Source organism: Anomaloglossus baeobatrachus, chromosome 8 (genome assembly GCF_048569485.1).
Source record: "Anomaloglossus baeobatrachus isolate aAnoBae1 chromosome 8, aAnoBae1.hap1, whole genome shotgun sequence".
NCBI classification, from domain to species: domain Eukaryota; kingdom Metazoa; phylum Chordata; class Amphibia; order Anura; family Aromobatidae; genus Anomaloglossus; species Anomaloglossus baeobatrachus.
Window position 1 is genome coordinate 149,794,886 of NC_134360.1, and position 21,221 is coordinate 149,816,106.

The window sequence follows — 21,221 nt, forward strand, 5'->3', positions numbered from 1 at the left end:
GTGCACACACAATATGCCTATTTGACATAGACTGCTTGGAAAACAAAACGCATGCATTTTTGCATTAAAACGCTGCAGTTCAAAATGCTGCGGAAACGCATGAAAAAACGCAACGTGCGCACATAGCCTTAATGTCAAAGTTAGGAAAAAACTACAATTGAAAGATTGACACCTTTTCTGTGTTTTGGTGACACTCCTGCCCTGGTTTTGGCAAATACTGATGAAACAGTGATCAGGAATAATGATGTGTGAATGAGGCCTAACAGTAGTTTCCAATAAGACATGGGATATCATCGCATTTGGGAGAAATTGCATAATAAATCATGAAGTCCATTTTCTATTATTTATTAACCCTTGTAAAAATTATAAACTTGAGGCTTAAACAGCATTTTAGTGGAGAAAACCATCATGTTCATGTTTAAATGTTCTGAGAAGCATCTGTAGGTTCAAAGTGCTAGACATACCCCTAGATTAATTCCTTGGTTGTCAATATTCCAAAATGGGGTCACTAGTTGGGGGTTTCTGCTGTCTTATCATATCAATGACTCCTCAAATGTGACATGACGTCCAAAATCTGTTCCACTCCAAAAATCAAATTGGGCTTTTTCCACTCCTAGCACTAGCAACAAATTATAGGGTTCATTTTCTCATATTAACCCTTGGGAAATTAGATACTTGGGGCTAAAACAACATTTTAGAGAAAAAAAATGACATTTTTCATTATAAAGTTCTGTGAAACACCTGTGGGTTCAAAATCCTCAACACACCATTCGAAGAATTCTTCAAGGTGTTTTGTGTCCAAAATAGGGTCACTTGTGGGGGCTTTTGATGTTTTGGTACATCAGGGGCTCTGAAAATGTGATGTGCCTGGTGTCTGTAATTTATTCCAGCCAAATACTGTATATGCTCCAAAGGCAAAATGGGGCTTCTTTCTTTCTGAGCCCTGCCATGTGATCACACAGCAGTTTTTGACAAAATGTGGGATATTGCAGCGTTAAAAAGAAATTGTGTAGTACATTTTAGAGGCCAATTTTTTTTTCTCTTACCCCTTTTGAAAATGAAAAAATAGGCCTAAATCAAAATTTTACTGGAAAAAATTAAATTTTTCATTTTTTTCATTTTGCTTTGCCTCAATTCCTCTTTATGACCTGAAGGGTTAACAAATGTCCTAACTTCAATTCTAATCCAATTTCAGATATTTAAAAAAAACAAGACCTCAAAAACCTATCAAATTAACTATTTACCACTAACATAGAGAACAATGGAACAATGTGATGCAAGAAAACATTCTCAAAATCACTGGGATATACAGAAGCATTCCAGAGTTAGAAATTGACATGTCTGATTTGATAAATGGAGCTTGGTCATTAAGGTCAAAATTGGTTCCATTGCAAAGAGGTTAATAACAGAATTTTGAGGTTTGCTTTGCCACAATATAAACTCTATTTTCTCATTAATATACTTTTCTGCAGAAATTAAATGCAATCGTCCAACTGTGGCTAGAGGGACAGTGAATCATCCAGGCAAACTTGTCTTCAGTAACAATGATATGATACAAATTACATGTGATGAAGGATATCGTCCAAATAAAAACGGAGAATCTTCATGCACTAAAGATGACTGGTTTCCTAAACCTTCCTGCACTGGTGAGTATATGGTCTTTCTTTCAGCTTTATAAAACTCTATACCTTAATGTGATTACAATTACTATGCCCGGGAGTCTATAATGTAACTACAATTTTGTGATATTGGGATACTAAAATATCCATTTACGTGTAATTACACTTAGATAAGTCTGAGAGTGAAACAAATCTCTATAATATAAAGGAGTTGTCTCTTTTAGAAAACTTTGGGCTATAAACTCTGATAGTTATAAAAGCAAACGGAATATTACCCTCAGTGTTGAGCCTCTGCCACTGCTCGCTCTGCTGTTTGTCTGTAGTGCCTGTGTCACAATGACAAGATATAGCCAATCAGTGAGGTCCAAGTGCTGCACCACCTACACAGATAGACATGCTGAGATCAGTGATTGGCTGCAGAGCTGTCAACGTGATATCACATAAACAACGAAGAACAGGCAGTGGCAGAGATCAGACACTGTACCCAGTAGGCAAAATCATACACTTTTTTATATATACACTATATATACAGTACAGACCAAAAGTTTGGACACACCTTCTCATCTCTAGAACAACTGCTAAGAGGAGACTTTGTGCAGCAGGCATTCATGGTAAAATAGCTGCTAGGAAACCACTGCTAAGGACAGGCAACAAGCAGAAGAGACTTGTTTGGGCTAAAGAACACAAGGAATGGACATTAGATCAGTGGAAATCTGTCCTTTGGTCTGATGAGTCCAATTTTGAAATCTTTTGATCCAACCACCGTGTCTTTGTAGAAAAGGTGAACGGATGGACTCTACATGCCTGGTTCCACCATGAAGCATGGAGGAGGAGGTGTGATGGTGTGGGGGTGCTTTGCTGGTGACACTGTTGGGGATTTATTCAAAGTTGAGGGCATTCAGAACCAGCATGCCTACCACAGCATCTGGCGTGCTATTCCATCCAGTTTGCGCTTAGTTGGACCATCATTTATTTTTCAACAGGACAATGACCCCAAACACACCTCCAGGCTGTGTAAGGGCTATTTGACTAAGAAGGAGAGTGATTGGGGTGCTACATCAGATGACCTGGCCTCCACAGTCACCAGACCTGAACCCAATCGAGATGGTTTGGGGTAAGCTGGTCCGCAGAGTGAAGGCAAAAGGGCCAACAAGTGCTAAGCATCTCTGGGAACTCCTTCAAGACTGTTGGAAAACCATTTCCGGTGACTACCTCTTGAAGCTTATCAAGAGAATGCCAAGAGTGTGCAAAGTAGTAATCAAAGCAAAAGGTGGCTACTTTGAAGAATCCAGAATATAAGACATATTTTCAGTTGTTTCACACTTTTTTAAGTATTTAATTCCACATGTTTTAATCAATAGTTTTGATGCCTTAAATGTGAATCTACAATTTTCAGAGTCATGAAAATAAAGAAAACTCATTGAATGAGAAGGTGTGGCCAAACTTTTGGTCTGTACTGTATGAATAGCTATAAACGGATTTTTGTGTACTCACCGTAAAATCGTTTTCTCTTAGCCATCATTGGGGGACACAGGACCATGGACTATGGGGTGTTATGCTGCCTATCCATAGGAGGACACTAAGTAGATGCAAAAGCATAGCTCCTCCTCTGCAGTATACACCCCCCTGGCCGGGCCAGGCAACCTCAGTTTTAGTACACAAGCAGTAGGAGAAAAAAACAGTAAAAACTTCTCAACAGAGAAACATGAGAAAAGAAGAAAGGTTCAAATGAAAGGGGGTAAGAACCTTTGGAAGGAAATCCGGAAGGGGGCGCAGAACCACCTTGTCCTGGTGAAAGATCAGAAAAGGCTCGCGGCAAGAGAGTGCTGCTAGCTCCGAAACCCGTCTGAAGGACGTAATTGCCACCAGGAATGTTACCTTCCAGGACAGAAGAGCAAGGAAGGATTCCTTGAGGGGTTCAAAGGGAGACCTCTGGAGACCGTCCAGAACGAGGTTGAGGTCTCATGGTTCAAGCGGCCGTTTGTATGGGGGAACTAGATGGGAAACACCCTGGAGGAAGGTCTTGACTTGCGGTTTTTGAGCCAGGCGGCATTGGTAGAAGATTGAGAGCGCTGAGACCTGCCCTTTAAGGGAACTGAGAGCCAACCCCGCTTGCAAGCCAGACTGTAGAAAGTCGAGAATTCTGGGGATGGCCAGAGGCATAGGCTGGACGTTAGTTTCCCTGCACCAGGAAAGGAAGATTTTCCACTTAAGGTGGTAAATGAGGGATGAAGCAGGCTTTCGGGCGCTGAGCATGGTGGAAATAACCGTGGGGGAGAATCCCGCTCTTGTTAATACCCAGGTCTCAATGGCCATGCTGTCAGCTTCAGGACTTTGGAGTTCTGATGGGAAATGGGCCCTTGGGTCAGCAAGTCTGGTATGTCTGGAAGGCGCCACGGTGCGTCTGTGAGCATTTGTACTAATTCGGCGTACCAGGCGCGCCTGGGCCAGTCCGGTGCTATCAGTATCACCGGGACTCCCTCTGCCTTGATCTTCCTGATTACCCGCGGCAGCAGGGGTAGAGGTGGAAATATGTAAGACAGGTGGAAGTGGTGCCAGGAGCAGACTAGAGCATCTGCGCCGATGGACTACGGGTCACGTGACCTGGCTACGAACGCGGGTACCTTTTGCATTCAACCTTGAGGCCATTAGGTCCACGTCTGGTGTGTCCCAGTGAGTGCAGATGTGTTGAAATACATCTGGGTGGAGAGACCATTCTCCGGCGGCCAGGCCTTGGCGACTTAGAAAGTCTGCTGACCAGTTCTCTACCCCCGGTATGTGTACCGCTGATATCACTGATCCCGTCGATTCGGCCCAGCTGAGGATCTTGTGGGCCTCGAGATAAGCTGCTTTGCTGCGGGTGCCCCCCTGCCGATTGATATAGGCTACAGCTGTCGCATTGTCCGATTGGACTCGAATCTGATGACCCGCTAGCAGAGGGCAGAATGCTCTGAGCGTGAGGAAGATCACGCTTCGTTCCAGGATGTTTATGGGTAGGAAAGACACCTGGGGCGTCCAACGTCCTTGAACAGTGTCAGTGTAGTGCCAGTACACTGCTCCCCAGCCTAGCAGGCTGGCGTCCGTGGTCAGGACCAGCCAGTTCACTGGGAGAAAAGATCTCCCCTTCGATAGGGATGAGGACCGAAGCCACCAGCGGAGTGTGTACCTGACTGAAGGCGTCAGGTGAAGATGTCTGTCCAGGGAGAAGGGGCTCTTGTCCCAGGCCGCTAGAAGGGCTAGCTGCAGTGGGCGGTGGTGCAGTTGAGCAAAGGGTACTGCTTCCATAGCCGCCACCATCCTGCCGAGCACTTTCATGCTGAATCAAATGGAGCAAGACGGAGGACGTAGAAGGCAGTGTACCGCTCGTTGAAGAGCGATCGCCTTGTCCTGAGGGAGAAGGATCAAGCCCCGATGGGTGTCCAGGGACATGCCCAGGAAGGTGATGGATCGTGATGGGATCGGGGATGATTTGTCCAGATTCAACAGCCACCCTAAGCGGGATAGGGTGTCCACAGTGATCTGTACACTGGTTCAGCAGTCGCGGAAGGAAGGGGCCTTGATGAGGAGGTCATCCAAGTAAGGGAGAATGACTACTCCCCTGGTGTGAAGGACGCTCATGGCGGCCGCCATGACTTTTGGTGAAGACCCTTGGTGCGGTGGCAAGGCCAAAGGGTAGAGCTATGAATTGAAAGTGGGAGTCCTGAATTGCAAAGCGGAGGAACCTTTGATGATCTGGGGCGATGGGTATGTGCAGGTACGCGTCCTTGATGTCTATGGAGGCAAGGAATTCCCCTTCGACCATGGATGCAATAATGGACCTTAGGGACTCCATTCTGAATCTCCATACATGCACATGTTTGTTTAGGTGTTTGAGGTCAAGGATGGGTCAAACTGACCCATCCTTTTTGGGGACCACAAAGAGGTTGGAATAAAAACCCCCAAACTTCTCGTCGTCTGGGACAGGTATTATCACTCCTGCTGTTTGGAGCGAGTGGATTGCTGAGAAAAAAGCTTTGCGTCGTTTTTGAGTCTTTGGGGGGGTTTGAGAGAAGGAACCGACTCGGGGGTCGGGTACGAAATTCTATGTAGTAACTGGAAGACACAAGGTCTCGCACCCATTTGTCATCTGAGGCGGCAGTCAACCTCCTACAATGAGTGTGTCTTCTAGGGTGCCGAAGGAGTCATGAGGGGGGAAAACATTGTGGCCGAGTCTCCCTATTCCTGGACTGTTTCGGTCTAGGCTGCCATAACAAAGTGGGTTTCGGGGAGAGCTGAGAAGGTCGGTCCCTGCATAGTCCGCGGCTGGTGGCGGGTACAGCACGGGATGTCGACCAACCAAATGAGTTCCAAAAGGAGCGGAACGAGGACTGTGGACGTCTGGTGAAGGACGTCCTGGACTTCAGCTGGGGGAGGGAAGTACTCTTTCCTCCCATGGCGTCAGAAATGAGCTTGTCCAGACGTTTGCCAAACAATCGGTCTGGAGAAAAGGGAAGGCCCGTGAGAGACTTCTTGGAGGCAGAGTCCGCTCGCCATTGTCGGAGCCAGAGAGCTCTACGGATGGCTATGGTATTTGAGGCGGCAAACGCTGCACAGGTAGCAGCGTCCATGGAGGCCTGGATAAGGTACTCCGCCGCAGCGGCAATTTGAGCTGTTACCTCTGTGAAGGTATGAGTGAACTGGGATTCCTCAAGCGAAGTGTTAAGGGATTCTGCCCAGACCGAGATCGCCTTTGTGACCCACACAGAGGCAAAGGAGGGCGAGAGGGAGGAACCCGCAGCCTCAAAAGCAGAGCGGGCGAGGTGCTCCACTTGTCTGTCTTTCGGGTCCTTGATGGAGGAACCATCGGGTAAAGACAGGAGTGTCTTTGTGGTAAGGCGGGAGACCGGGGGGGGTCGACCGAGGGCGGATCAGCCCAGCCCTTAGGGGTAGGTGAGGCAAAAGGGTACCGGGACTCCATGAGTTTTCGGTTACCGAAGCGCCTGTCAGGCTTCTCCCTTTGCTTTGTGAGGATATCCTGAAACTCTGGGTGATCAGCGAAAACCTTTTGGGGTTTCCTTGCCCTCTTAAAGGAGACCGCATGGTCAGTGGTAGTGGATGGGGGATCCTCCACATGCAGAGTTTGGTTGATTGCTGCTATAAGGGAGTCTATTGCAGTTTGATCATCTGGGGAGGCTGAAATGAAGGAATCCTCTTGGTATAAACAGCATTCTCCCTCCTCCAGCTCTTCAGAAGCCATGGAATGTGTGGGAGAGCCTGCCCTGTGTGCTCCCGTGAGAGAGCCCCAGGAGACACCCAGCCGTGTGCTCTTTTCCTGATCCCTGCAACCGGTGAAGCATGTGCCCGGATTACCTCAGAAGGATATGCAGAGCTACAAGTGAAGCAAGCACGTCACCAGAATCAGCCAATGGCCCTGTCCTCAGGAAGGAAGCTCTATGGAGATCTTCGCACACTTTCCTGGGGGGCGGGGCTTATTGTGGCCACGGGGGGGGCTTAGCGCTAAAAGAGCGCGAAGAAGAAGTCAGTGTGCCCCCCCCCCTGCTGTGGGAAGTAAAAAATAGCGGGAAGGGAGCTTCTGCTAGTTTTCCTCCCTCTCCCTCCAGTCAGCACACAGCTTGTCACTGGTGGTTATCAGCCGACTTTTCTGCTAGAGCAAAAAATACAGAGCAAATAAACAGCGTGAGTCCCTGAGCTCTGTGCCCTTCCCCTGCCACCGGGAAATTATCTGTGCATGACTTTCTGTAAACAGGAGTGACTCCCCCCCTCCTCCAGCCAGCAAGCTAGAGAAAAGTTAACACTGTGTGTTCAGGATCCTTGGGGCTCTCCTCCTTGCAATCAGCAAAGGACTTTCTTATAATAAATACTGTAAATTCAAGCTTCTGACAGTTTTCAGTCCTGGGAGCCTTCCCTGCATCGTCTTTTCTCCATTTGTCTGGGAAACCAGTCAGGGGGGATCTCACCTTAAACACTGCTTCCGTCCAAGCAGTGAAAATAGCAGAGTCAGCTTGCTGTGTCCGGTCACACCGGTGCCATATTCAACTTAGAGCCTGCAAAGAGGGGCTGAGGAATTGGTGCCATATTCAACTCAGAGCCTGCAAAGAGGGGCTGAGGAATTGGGCTATAGGGGCACAGGCCTCTAACCTGGGCTTTGGAAAATCGGTGTCTTTGGAACCCGTCGTCCAGCCCAGGATCCAGCATCGCAGGAGGGGGTACGTGGAGGCGACACTCCACGTTCCCGCCCGTTGATGGTAGTGGGAGATCGGTCCCAAAAGGAAACCGTCGCCCTCAAAAAATAACAAAACTTGAAAGGAAGTGCCTCCTACAGACACTAAGCTAAAACTGAGGTTGCCTGGCCCGGCCAGGGGGTGTATACTGCAGATGAGGAGCTATTCTTTTGCATCTACTTAGTGTCCTCCTATGGATAGGCAGCATAACACCCCATGGGCCATGGTCCTGTGTCCCCCAATGAGGCGTCAGAAAAAAAAAAAAAAAAAAATATATATATATATATATATATATATATATATATATATACTGCAGCATATCTCTGAAGGTTTTCTGAAAGGGACAAACCATTTAATGTAGCAATCAAAAAGAATAAATAACACTCAACATATGAAATTGAATAAAAAGTTATATATATTAATAAATAAATAAATAGAACTATTCAAAAAGCTAAAACACTCACAGTTGCAAAATGTATTATTACAAAAAATGTTCCAAAGAATTTATTACGGTTTGTCTAGACCTAGGAGACCTGCAGCATCTGTTAATTATCCAATTGGCCTCAAATAACAGCAACTGCTTATGTCTTATCAATCGACAGAAATATATTGCAAACTGTTATGCTGTACAAAGGCTAGTAAGACGTAGTACAGCGTATTTCCCACTAGGTGGCAACAGAGTAGTGAAGGAGTAAGTAGTGAAGGAGAAACAAAGAAAAACTGTAATGGAAGCTGAAGTACAGCAGAGTAACTTTAGCAGGCAGTTAACAGGCAAACCACTAGGGGACAATAGAGTAGTCAAACAGTCAAGGTCTAGCCAGGAAAGTCAAGTCACTGCAAAAGGGAGGATCAATATCAAGTCAGAAAACAGAACCGAATCAGAAGCCGGGAGATCAGGTATGTAGAGGGAAACACAAACAACAGATAGGAGAGGGAAATCAGGGACCGGGACAGGCAGACGAATGGGGGAGGATACAAGTCAGGACACAGTAGCAGTAGCAGGGAGGCAGGACAGATCGGGAACACTCACCAAAGCCAGTATACAAGCTGCAAGGCAGAAATATAACTGGCACTGAACCATAGGTAGAGAGGCAATATATAGCGTCTTGGAATCCAGAACTAGGCAAGGGAAGTTAACCCCTGACATGAGCAGGCCAGAGTTGGGTGTAACCAGCAGCAGATAAAAACTGGCCTTGATTATGACACAAACAAGCAAATCATGGATAGAAGGATTTTCCACCATGTTTCTCCTTAGCTTGATTAATAAAGTACAAGCTGCTGTCCCTTCCTGTTGAAGTAGAATTGACATGTTTCCAAAACCAATAAAGGACATATAGATTTACATATATATTAGATTATATATTGTAGGGTAGAAAATATATCTTCAGTTATGAAGGTTATTATAGTACAGGAGCCTGCATTCTATTTGTTTTTCTGAATCACTTTCATTAGTGATTTTATTGTATATTTGAGCTAAACTGAACATCTTCAGTAGAGTTGAGCGTGGTTCGTGGTTCTCCAGTTCGCGACTCGAGTGATTTTGGGGGCTGTTATAGATCGAACTAGAACTCGAGCTTTTTTGCAAAAGCTCGATAGTTCTAGATACGTTCGAGAACGGTTCTAGCAGTGACTCACACTATTATGACATTTCAGTGTATAGTGTGCGGGAACATCGCATTCAGATCCCTGCTGTATGTATAATGGCGATCGCCATTTTTTTTTTTTTTTCCTTGTCTTCCTTCCCTAAGCGCGCGCGTGTAGTGGGGAGGGCCAGCATGTCAGCCAATCCCAGACACACACACAGCTAAGTGGACTTTTAGCCAGAGAAGCAACGGCATGTGTGATAGGATGTCCATGTCACATGTCCCTGCATTATAAAAACGAGTATCTGCCCGTCCGGACACCATTATCTCTTCTGCGTCCTTGGTGTCAGACATAACTGGCGCAGCTCCTATCGCCGATACAGCTGTATACGCTCCATACACAGCGCTGGACAGCATAGAGATAGCACTTTCTATCAGTCCTTTTAAGGGCTCATACCGGCAGGGTCAGAGCCATAGGTGACAGGTCCTGAAAACAGAGTTTAACAGCTACACAAGATGACAGCGTCTGTGAAGCTAAGGTCAGGGATTTCCTCGCTGCATTTCCCCATTAGGAGGGATAGAAAGGCAGGCTTCCTTTCCTCTACCCAGAGACCCACAACCCTGCCACTGTACCCTCCTGCCCTTTGCACACTCCAACTCATTGTTACTAAGCCATTATACTAGCAAACACTGAGTGAACTTAGTGGCATCCTAAACGTGGCTGTTGGACTTCTGTATCATCCCACAAGTGCAAAGATATTTGCAGCACCTCTGCCTGCATTCCACACTCAAACTCATTATAACTAAGCCATTATACTAGCAAACACTGCGTGAACTTAGTGGCATCCTAAGCGTGGCTATTGGACTTCTGTATAGTCCCAGTAGTGCAAAGATATTTGCAGCACGTCTGCCTGCATTGCACACTCAAACTCATTATAACTAAGCCATTATACTAGCAAACACTGAGTGTACATAGTGTCATCCTAAACGTGGCTATTGGACTTCTATATAGTCCCAGTAGTGCACAGATATTTGCAACACGTCTGCCTGCATTGCACACTCAAACTCATTATAACTAAGCCATTATACTAGCAAACACTGAGTGAACTTAGTGGCATCCTAAAAGTGGCTGTTGGACTTCTGTATAGTCCCATAAGTGCAAAGATATTTGCAGCACGTCTGCCTGCATTGCACACTCAAACTCATTGTTACTTACTAAGACATTATAATACCAAAAATTGAGTAAACTTAGTGGCATACAAGAAGTGGCTGTTGTACTCCATTAGTGCCCCACTGGTGCAAATCTATGTGCAGCACCTGTGCAGGACACCCTCCTGCTCTGTTTTTAATAAGCTATAATGATAGCAAAAAATACTGCCATTTAGTGGCATCATAGAACTGGATGTTGTATTTCATTATTGTCCCACTGGTGCCAAGCTATTTCTAGCACCTGTGCAGGACACCCTCATGCACATTTTGCTACGCTAATGTTATAGCAAACTCAGGGAATTCATTGTTGCATTTGATAATTCGGAGGGATAGAAAGTGAGGCTTTCTTTAGCTTTTCCTTCTGTTCATAGACAGCATCTCCAAGTCCACACCCGAAGAGCAATTTCTCCTCCACGAGTAAGTGTGGAGAGGCAGCTAGTGCGCATGCGTGTGCCGATTTACCCCAGCTGCAGCCTAACTACAGTGTTTCGCCTAGTGAGTATGCTCAGCCTGACTGTGCCATTCCTGACGCTAAGTCTTCATTTCGGGATACAGCGCATGCTCCCACACTTAGTGTGAAAAGCCTCTTTGCACAGGTACTTGCATTCCGTGCCGGGTCTAAGTCCTGTTTTCTGCCGAGACACCATGCTAAAGCTGATAGTCTTTTATCAGAGACTCTATTTCATGCAACTGACCATGCTCAGGCACTTACTGCATCAGAAACTAGATCCGGTAATGAACTCTTTGGCCCTGCCCCTGATGTGGGGGGGCCCATATAGACCACAGGGCATCAGGTGTCCTGACGATGTGGCCAGGCCACTCCCAAATGGCTTGCAGAGGCCCGCCCCTATGACTTGTCACCTCATTATTGATGGTCAGATGATGACTGGTGAGGTGTTTGTGTCGTGGCAGCCATGAGGTCATTATTGAAGTTGCGGTTCCAAATAGGACGCTAGTTATGCCACTCATGACGTGTCACTCTGCTTTTGTCTCCAGGTCTCTTTTGTCTGCATTGTGGTCCACCCTGGTTTGGGGCGGACCCAGGTTATAAAACGGGCTGGAGCCAACAAGGAGGTGCGCAGTCTTCTATTATGCTCCGAAAGAGCACACCTTCATGTGTTGAACCCATTGCAGCTTTAGGCCAGAGGTAGGCAGGGATAGGGCGTCGATGCAGGCCGCCACCACAGTTGGTAACGCAGAACGGTTAAGACCAGCTCCTGTCCTACAAGTCCTGCTTGTGCAGCCCAGTGGCATTAACAGGCCTGCTGCTGCTGATGCGCCTGCTGTCCACAGGTGTGGCCCCAATGCACACAGTAAGCGTACTCAATGGCCCCTGTGATGTTAACATGGAGTTCCTGGGCTGGGTGGGCGTGTGGACCCTGTGACGCTAACAGGGCTCCCAGTCTCAAGATCCGAGTGGCGTCTAACTCGGTTCAGGCAACTATTAGCCACCTAACCTTCCATTTGCCAACCTCTCCTTTTCCATCTGGGAGCACGGTGGACATTGACTGCTGATGGGGATATATACCTTTCTCTTTCTTTTCTTATTAATTTTCGTTATATACCGCTAACCTAGTATATACCACCTTATCCAAATCTGCCAGTCCCACCGTAACAGATGGTGTTTCTTCATCAAATGTTACCTTTGCTTAACCACCAAACCCACGGCAAAAACTTTTTTCCCCTTTCCAACACACCTGTTCCCCTTTCCACCAGCATTTGTCCTTTTTCAACTCATTTGGTATATGACCAAAAGTGCAACTCTGCAGGGAGACCGTACTCAATGCCATCTCAGCACAGCAGCCAGCCCTCGGTCCCTCAGATGTGGACAAGTAAAAGACCAATTCCTCCTATCCATGACAAAGCGTTGAGATTCACTCTGTGCAGCACTGGTGTTTACTGGAAAAGCAAATCTAAGAATCCGTACCACCTTCTGCAGATACTCCTGTATACGTGTGTACGTGCATCCCTTTCTATGGCAGGAATTATTTCGCCAAATTTTGTCTTGTACCGGGGATCTAACAGTGTGGCAACCCAGTAGTTAGCATTACTTCGAATTCGTACAATCCGAGGGTCATGTTGTAGGTAGTGCAGCAAGAAGGCGCTCATGTGTCTTGTGCATCCAGGAGGACCAAGTCCTTGGTTTGTTGGTGGCAGAGAGGTGAGAATCGTGCCTCCTTCCTCTGCCCTCTCCCCCCAACCTCGCACAACCGAAATGTGAGCAAGCTCTCACTCATCTGCTGAGTCTTCCATGCCCATCGCAAGTTCGTCCTCCATTTCTTCATGGGCTCCTGCACCTTCCTCACCAATTTTTGCTGATACTATGCGCCGTTGTTAATCCCTATCCCCAACCATGACTGCCGCCTAGGTGCCGCTCAACGTATGGACCTTGTACATCTTATTATCCCTTCTGCATATGACTCCTCCTATACTTCCTCCCCTTCCTCTTGGACCAACACCTGACTCCGAATAATGCTTACAGTGTGCTCCATCTTGTAGATGACCAGAATTGTCACGCTGAGAATGGCATCGCTAGTGCTAAACATCTTCGTCAACATTTGTAAACTGTGTAGAAGGGTGCATAGGTCCTTGATCTGACACCACTCCAGCAGCGTGATCTGCACCACCTCTGGATCAAGTTAGCCCAGGGTATACGTCATACCGTATTTCAGCAGGGCTCTGCGGTGCTGCCACAGACGCTGCAACATGTGCAGATTCCAATTCCTGCGTGTCGGAACATCGCATTTCAGGAGTTTAACCGCCATACCCTAAGACTTCCGGAGCGATGAAAGTTGTTGAGCTGCTGGGTGCGAAGGATGAAAGTGAGCACATAGCAGCGTGCCCGCTGCACAAGGCCATGTAGTCCGGGATGGTATTTTAAAAATTGCTGGAGAATCAGATTCAACACGTGAGCCATACAAGGCACGTGTGTCACATTGCCCTGACGAAGGGCCGCAGACAGGTTTGCATCATTGCCGCACACGGCTGTTAAGTCACCAACGTAGTCCACTCAATCAATTTGTACTCCGGTCGCCAGGTGACAACGTGTTCCTTTCGTGCATAGTGCTGATGATTGGAAAGGAGTCAATGCCTGCGGCACAGGTGGACGCAGGTTATGGTCACCTACTGGGCTGCGTTACCTTGACAGATACAGAACCACAGGCTGAATGTAGGTGGTGGGTATCTCACAGATGAAGTACCATCATTCAGCTACAACCAATGGGAAGACACCACACCCTTTTTTAGGCCCCTCCTGTCTGCAGACCACTGCCAGACAAAGCTATGAACCTCTTGTTACTGTTACCCCCAGTTCAGTTTTATGAGTTTGTGTGCTTGTTACCTGACTACTTTTCCTGCTTGCTGTTTATGTACCTCGTTGGCCGATCCGCATTTCACCTCTGCTTGTTTTCTGATTAAGTCCTGGCCATCCCATTCTGTTCCTCTTCCTCAATTAATGTTTTTGACCCTGCATGACTACTATTCTCTGGAACTGCAGCCTTCCACAGGTATTGATCAACTTGGGCCCTGTGTAATTCCAAATCACTGTATAGGGGTTAAAGGGTTTCAGGGTTCTGGGTGTCCAGCTTGGTGAGTGGCTTGCCTCTAGCCTATCCTTTACAGCCCATCTGAGTGTGTCGATCCAGGCAGGCGTTACACCGTGCCCTCTGCAGAAGGCCATGTAGGCCGGGATAGTGTTTTAAAAATTGCTGGACAACCAGGTTCAACACGTGAGCTATACAAGGCACGTGTGCCACATTGCCCTGAAGAAGGGTCGCAGACTGGTTTGCATCATTGTCGCACCCGACCTTCCCTGGCTGCTGGTTGAGTGTAGACGACCATTGATGAAACTCGGTCTCACTCTCCAGAGCTAACCGTCCACAATTCCTCAGCGGTGTCTCACATTTCCCCTACATTTCAAAGTAAACATTTGACCGCCTGATGGCCTTGAGCTCTGCTGCCAGCATAGTAAGGAGGTGTGTGGGATTCCTTGTGCGCAGTTCAAACGCGGGTGGCCTGACCACACAGGCTTTGGGCCGAGGTGGATGACCCACACGAGGTTGAGGAGGCAGAAGCAGTGGAGGAACTTGTACATACAGATGAAGGATTGACACACAAGTCGTGTGGACGGCAAGACTTGTACAGCAAACCCTTCTCCATCTCTCACCATAGTTACATAGTGCCCAGTCAGCAACATGTAACTCTTCTGTCCATGCTTACTGGTACAAGTATCTGTGGTGAAATGCACCCTGTCACACACAGAGCTTCTTAAGGAATTGGTGAGGTTGTGTGCGACCTGCTGTGGTACCGCGGGCACGCCTTTCTTGGAGAAGGAGTGACGACTGGCCATCGGCTCTTGGGGCACTGCAATGGGCATAAGGTCTCGAAAATCCTCGATCTCAAAAGGGTGTAAAAGCAGCCTTTCTGTTGCCAACAAGTTGCAGATGCTGAAACTCAACCTCTTAGGCATGTCATGCCCTTCGAAAATCATGTAAAACATAGCGAGGGGACTCCAACCACAGTCTCCCTCATTTCCACTAATTGGGCCACACACACCCCACTTGACTGGCATCAGTTGACCCCCCTTTTGAAAAAGAAAAAGATGCTTTGCATGAAGCACTCTCAAAAATACGCGTGCCTTTCCCATCCCCTGGCTGACCCAGGGGAAGAAAAGTCCTCTGAGAGCCATGACTTGTTCATCTTGGTTCTTTTAGAAACACAGCGAGGGGACTCCAACCACAGTCTCCCTCGTTGCCACTAATTGGGCCACACACACCCCACTTGACTGGCATCAGTTGACCCCCTTTTGAAAAAGAAAAAGATGCTTTGCATGAAGCACTCTCAAAAATACACGTGCCTTTCCCGTCCCCTGGCTGACCCAGGGGAAGAAAAGTCCTCTGAGAGCCATGACTTGTTCATCTTGGTTCTTTTAGAAACACAGCGAGGGGACTCCAACCACAGTCTCCCTCGTTGCCACTGATTGGGCCACACACACCCCACTTGACTGGCATCAGTTGACCCCCCTTTTGAAAAAGAAAAAGATGCTTTGCATGAAGCACTCTCAAAAATACGCGTGCCTTTCCCGTCCCCTAGCTGACCAAGGGGAAGAAAAGTCCTCTGAGAGCCATGACTTGTTCATCTTGGTTCTTTTAGAAACACAGCGAGGGGACTCCAACCACAGTCTCCCTCGTTGCCACTAATTGGGCCACACACACCCAACTTGACTGGCATCAGTTGACACCCCTTTTGAAAAAGAAAAAGATGCTTTGCATGAAGCACTCTCAAAAATACGCGTGCCTTTCCCGTCCCCTGGGTGACCCAGGGGAAGAAAAGTCCTCTGACAGCTATGACTTGTTCATCTTGGTTCATTTAGAAACACAGCGAGGGGACTCCAACCACAGTCTCCATCTTTGCCCCTAATTGGGCCACACACACCCCACTTGACTGGCATCAGTTGACCCCCCTTTTGAAAAAGAAAAAGATGCTTTGCATGAAGCACTCTCAAAAATACGCGTGCCTTTCCCGTCCCCTGGCTGACCCAGGGGAAGAAAAGTCCTCTGAGAGCCATGACTTGTTCATTTTGGTTCTTTTAGAAACACAGCGAGGGGACTCCAACCACAGTCTCCCTCATTGCCACTAATTGGGCCACACACACCCCACTTGACTGGCATCAGTTGACCCCCCTTTTGAAAAGAAAAAGATGCTTTGCATGAAGCACTCTCAAAAATACGCGTGCCTTTCCCATCCCCTGGCTGACCCAGGGGAAGAAAAGTCCTCTGAGAGCCATGACTTGTTCATCTTGGTTCTTTTAGAAACACAGCGAGGGGACTCCAACCACAGTCTCCCTCGTTGCCACTAATTGGGCCACACACACCCCACTTGACTGGCATCAGTTGACCCCCCCTTTTGAAAAAGAAAAAGATGCTTTGCATGAAGCACTCTCAAAAATATGCGTGCCTTTCCCGTCCCCTGGCTGACCAAGGGGAAGAAAAGTCCTCTGAGAGCCATGACTTGTTCATCTTTGTTCTTTTAGAAACACAGCGAGGGTACTCCAACCACAGTCTCCCTCGTTGCCACTAATTGGGCCACACACACCCCACTTGACTGGCATCAGTTGACCCCCCTTTTGAAAAAGAAAAAGATGCTTTGCATGAAGCTCTCTCAAAAATACGCGTGCCTTTCCCGTCCCCTGGCTGACCAAGGGGAAGTAAAGTCCTCTTAGAGCCATGACTTGTTCATCTTGGTTCTTTTAGAAACACAGCGAGGGGACTCCAACCACAGTCTCCCTCGTTGCCACTAATTGGGCCACACACACCCCACTTGACTGGCATCAGTTGACCCCCCTTTTGAAAAAGAAAAAGATGCTTTGCATGAAGCACTCTCAAAAAAACGCGTGCCTTTCCCGTCCCCTGGCTGACCCAGGGGAAGAAAAGTCCTCTGAGAGCCATGACTTGTTCATCTTGGTTATTTTAGAAACACAGCGAGGGGACTCCAACCACAGTCTCCCTCGTTGCCACTAATTGGGCCACACACACCCCACTTGACTGGCATCAGTTGACCCCCCCTTTTGAAAAAGAAAAAGATGCTTTGCATGAAGCACTCTCAAAAATATGCGTGCCTTTCCCGTCCCCTGGCTGACCAAGGGGAAGAAAAGTCCTCTGAGAGCCATGACTTGTTCATCTTGGTTCTTTTAGAAACACAGCGAGGGGACTCCAACCACAGTCTCCCTCGTTGCCACTAATTGGGCCACACACACCCCACTTGACTGGCATCAGTTGACACCCCTTTTTAAAAAGAAAAAGATGCTTTGCATGAAGCACTCTCAAAAATACGCGTGCCTTTCCCATCCCCTGGCTGACCCAGGGGAAGAAAAGTCCTCTGAGAGCCATGACTTGTTCATCTTGGTTCGTTTAGAAACACAGCGAGGGGACTCCAACCACAGTCTCCCTCGTTGCCACTAATTGGGCCACACACACCCCACTTGACTGGCATCAGTTGACCCCCCCTTTTGAAAAAGAAAAAGATGCTTTGCATGAAGCACTCTCAAAAATATGCGTGCCTTTCCCGTCCCCTGGCTGACCAAGGGGAAGAAAAGTCCTCTGAGAGCCATGACTTGTTCATCTTGGTTCGTTTAGAAACACAGCGAGGGGACTCCAACCACAGTCTCCCTCGTTGCCACTAATTGGGCCACACACACCCCACTTGACTGGCATCAGTTGACCCCCCCTTTTGAAAAAGAAAAAGATGCTTTGCATGAAGCACTCTCAAAAATATGCGTGCCTTTCCCGTCCCCTGGCTGACCAAGGGGAAGAAAAGTCCTCTGAGAGCCATGACTTGTTCATCTTGGTTCTTTTAGAAACACAGCGAGGGGACTCCAACCACAGTCTCCCTCTTTGCCACTAATTGGGCCACACACACCCCACTTGACTGGCATCAGTTGACCCCCCTTTTGAAAAAGAAAAAGATGCTTTGCATGAAGCACTCTCAAAAATACGCGTACCTTTCCCGTCCCCTGGCTTACCCAGGGGAAGAAAAGTCCTCTCAGAGCCATGACTTGTTCATCTTGGTTCGTTTAGAAACACAGCGAGGGGACTCCAACCACAGTCTCCCTCGTTGCCACTAATTGGGCCACACACAACCCACTTGACTGGCATCAGTTGACCCCCCTTTTGAAAAAGAAAAAGATGCTTTGCATGAAGCACTCTCAAAAATACGCGTGCCTTTCCCATCTTCTGGCTGACCCAGGGGAAGAAAAGTCCTCTGAGAGCCATGACTTGTTCATCTTGGTTCTTTTAGAAACACAGCGAGGGGACTCCAACCACAGTCTCCCTCGTTTCCACTAATTGGGCCACACACACCCCACTTGACTGGCATCAGTTGACCCCCCTTTTGAAAAAGAAAAAGATGCTTTGCATGAAGCACTCTCAAAAATACGCGTGCCTTTCCAGTCCCCTGGCTGACCCAGGGGAAGAAAAGTCCTCTGAGACCCATGTCCACATTGTCAGTGGACAGACGCGTGTGCTTATCTGCCAGCAGACCCCCAGCAGCACTGAAGACAGGTTCTGAGAGAACGCTGGCTGCAGGACACGACAAGATCCCCAAGGCGTACGTGGCAATCTTAGGCAATTTATCCAGATTGGAAGCCTAAAATGAGCAGGGCTCAAGTTGCACAGTAATGGCATCGATGTTTCCTTGCATATACTCATATATCTGTGTGTCCTCCTCTTTTTCCTTGTCCAGCTCTTTTGTTTTCGCATGAGTATATGTCCTTGTCACTTTCCCATGTGTTTGTGTTGTGTTGTGAGCTGTTTGTCACCTTTTGGACACGTTTGAGGGTGTTTTCTAGGTGTTTTTATGTGTTTGTGAATGCCTGCCATTGTTTCCTATGCAGTTCGAGTTCGGTTCGTCGAACGTTCGACGAACCGATCTCGAACGGGAGCTCCGTTCGGCGAACCGACCTCGAGCCGAACCGTGACCGGTTCGCTCATCTCTAATCTTCAGCACAGAATAATTATATTACATTTTACAGAAGGGAAAATAGAATCAGGAGGCATCCCAGACAATGAATGTTCTGCACTCTTATTGCGAGCAAGAGCAATATAGCTAAATACAGTGACGTAGAAAAAAAGCAATAGTTCATGAGCAAAGATAAGAAACCTTTTACTTTATTAAACAAAAATGCCTCTGTCCGCTTTTCAGCCACAGTTTTCCCTTTTTCCAGTCTTCACATTCGCTGGGATATATTCCTACAAAGAGGGTGGGTTACATTCTGCAGCCTACAGACGTTTAAAAAAGGGAAAGATGAAGAAGCTTCTGAAGGTAGATAGATGCAGAAAGCCAAGCAAAGACAGGATGCAGGTTCTATTAAATGATGAACCCAGGGATATTTCTAGCTTTTCTGCTGCTAAAGGTGAAAATTGAAAAAGTGCCCCTTCCCACAGTACAATGTAAACATTTAGTGGACAAATGCTATTTACTCATTGCTTTTTATTCGGTTTTACACTTGCGGTATTGATTCAATATTTTTTAGTTCTCTTTGGGGACTTGACTTGAACGTGTGATTGTTTATACTATATACTGCATTACCACAGTATTAATGTCTCCTATGAAGAAATACTTGTAACGGCTGCCTGGAATCACAGTCTCAGAATGGCTGACATGGACTGGCTAAAGGCAAGACGCCCACTAAAAGGGATCCTGAGAACCCTGAAACCCATTAACCCTTATACAGTGATTTAGAATTGCTACAGGGCCTCGGGGATTGCTACCTGTGGAAGGCTACAATTCCAAGAAAAGTAGTCGTCAGGCAGAGTCAAACCAGGAGATACAGAAAAGGGACAAAATCAGCAGACAAGAATGTAGTTAGGAAATCAGGCTGAGGTCAAAACTCGAGATGGTGGCAAGGTACAAAAATGGCAGTCAGCAGAGTAGTCAAATAGCAGGCAGGGGTCAAAGCACTGAGATCAATATACAGGGTAGGGTGAAAACCAGAGACAAGCAGTACTACAAAACTATATCTGGCATCAACGAGCAGACAGAAGGGGGAATTAGAAGGGTGTGGAATCTTTCCATTGGTCGTAGCTGAACAGTGGTAACTTCAGCTGGAAAATACACGCCACCACAGTCAGCCAGTGGTACTTCAGGTCCCAGGAAAACCCAGCTTAGTGGATGAGCGGAGCCTGCGCCAACCTGAGACACTGGCACCAACTCCTCTCCTATCACCAGCACTGTCCACTGTGGGAATATGGTGGCGCCTAGTGACCAAAGCAGAAGTCGCAGGAGTGGCTCCGGTGAGGATGTGACAATACTGCACCAGAACCATAATCAGCACGTGAATATAGCACCAGAACCATCAATAGTATATGAATACAGCACCTAAACTGCAAATAGTGCAGGTATAGAGCACCTGAACTTCAGCCAGTACATGAATACAGCAATTGAACAACAATTAGTATAAGAACACATCACCAGAACTACTATGAGTACAAACAAATATCACCAGAACAACCATCAGTAAATTAAGGCATCACCAGAACCACCATCATTACACGAATACAGCACCAGAACTACCACCAGTACATGAATCTTCTAGTATATTCTTTACCATGGTAAACTGATACTAGGAGTTGTCAGTATCACACATAACCATTTACATTCAGGTACCTTATAGGAGAAATCTTTTTGTGATTGGAGTTGTCTGTCCTCATGAGTTCTACCATTCACAGCATCTACCCTTATGAATTATAACCTTGATACTTTCTTATAATAAAATAAACATATTAAATAATAATAATATAAACTTCCCTTATATACAGTATGATGCTCCCACAGCTCTTTATGTAAAGGGAAGATGACCCTCACAGCCTCTGATATACATTATATTACCTCAATAGTTTTGTATTCAATGTATGATTACCCATTGGCTTCTTATATACAGGATGATGTCCTTTACAGCACCTTATATAAAATATAATGGCCCCAAAGATCCACTATTCACAGTATGATGGACCAACAGTACAATTAATGAGAAATAAAACATAAAACTTAGTTACCTAATTCTGTTTCCCATACTCCACAGTTGCCATCTCCTC

The 21,221-nt window shown here is 47.0% G+C and overlaps 1 protein-coding gene across 1 annotated transcript in view; it reads left to right on the top strand.

The window, feature by feature from the left end:
- CFH (complement factor H) overlaps nt 1-21,221 on the top strand; it is a 1,163,637-nt gene that overhangs the window by 144,742 nt on the left and 997,674 nt on the right. The window contains exon 6 of the mRNA XM_075322035.1: nt 1,473-1,646. Within this exon, the coding sequence (XP_075178150.1) occupies nt 1,473-1,646 (174 nt within the window). The remainder of the gene's footprint in view (nt 1-1,472; nt 1,647-21,221) is intronic.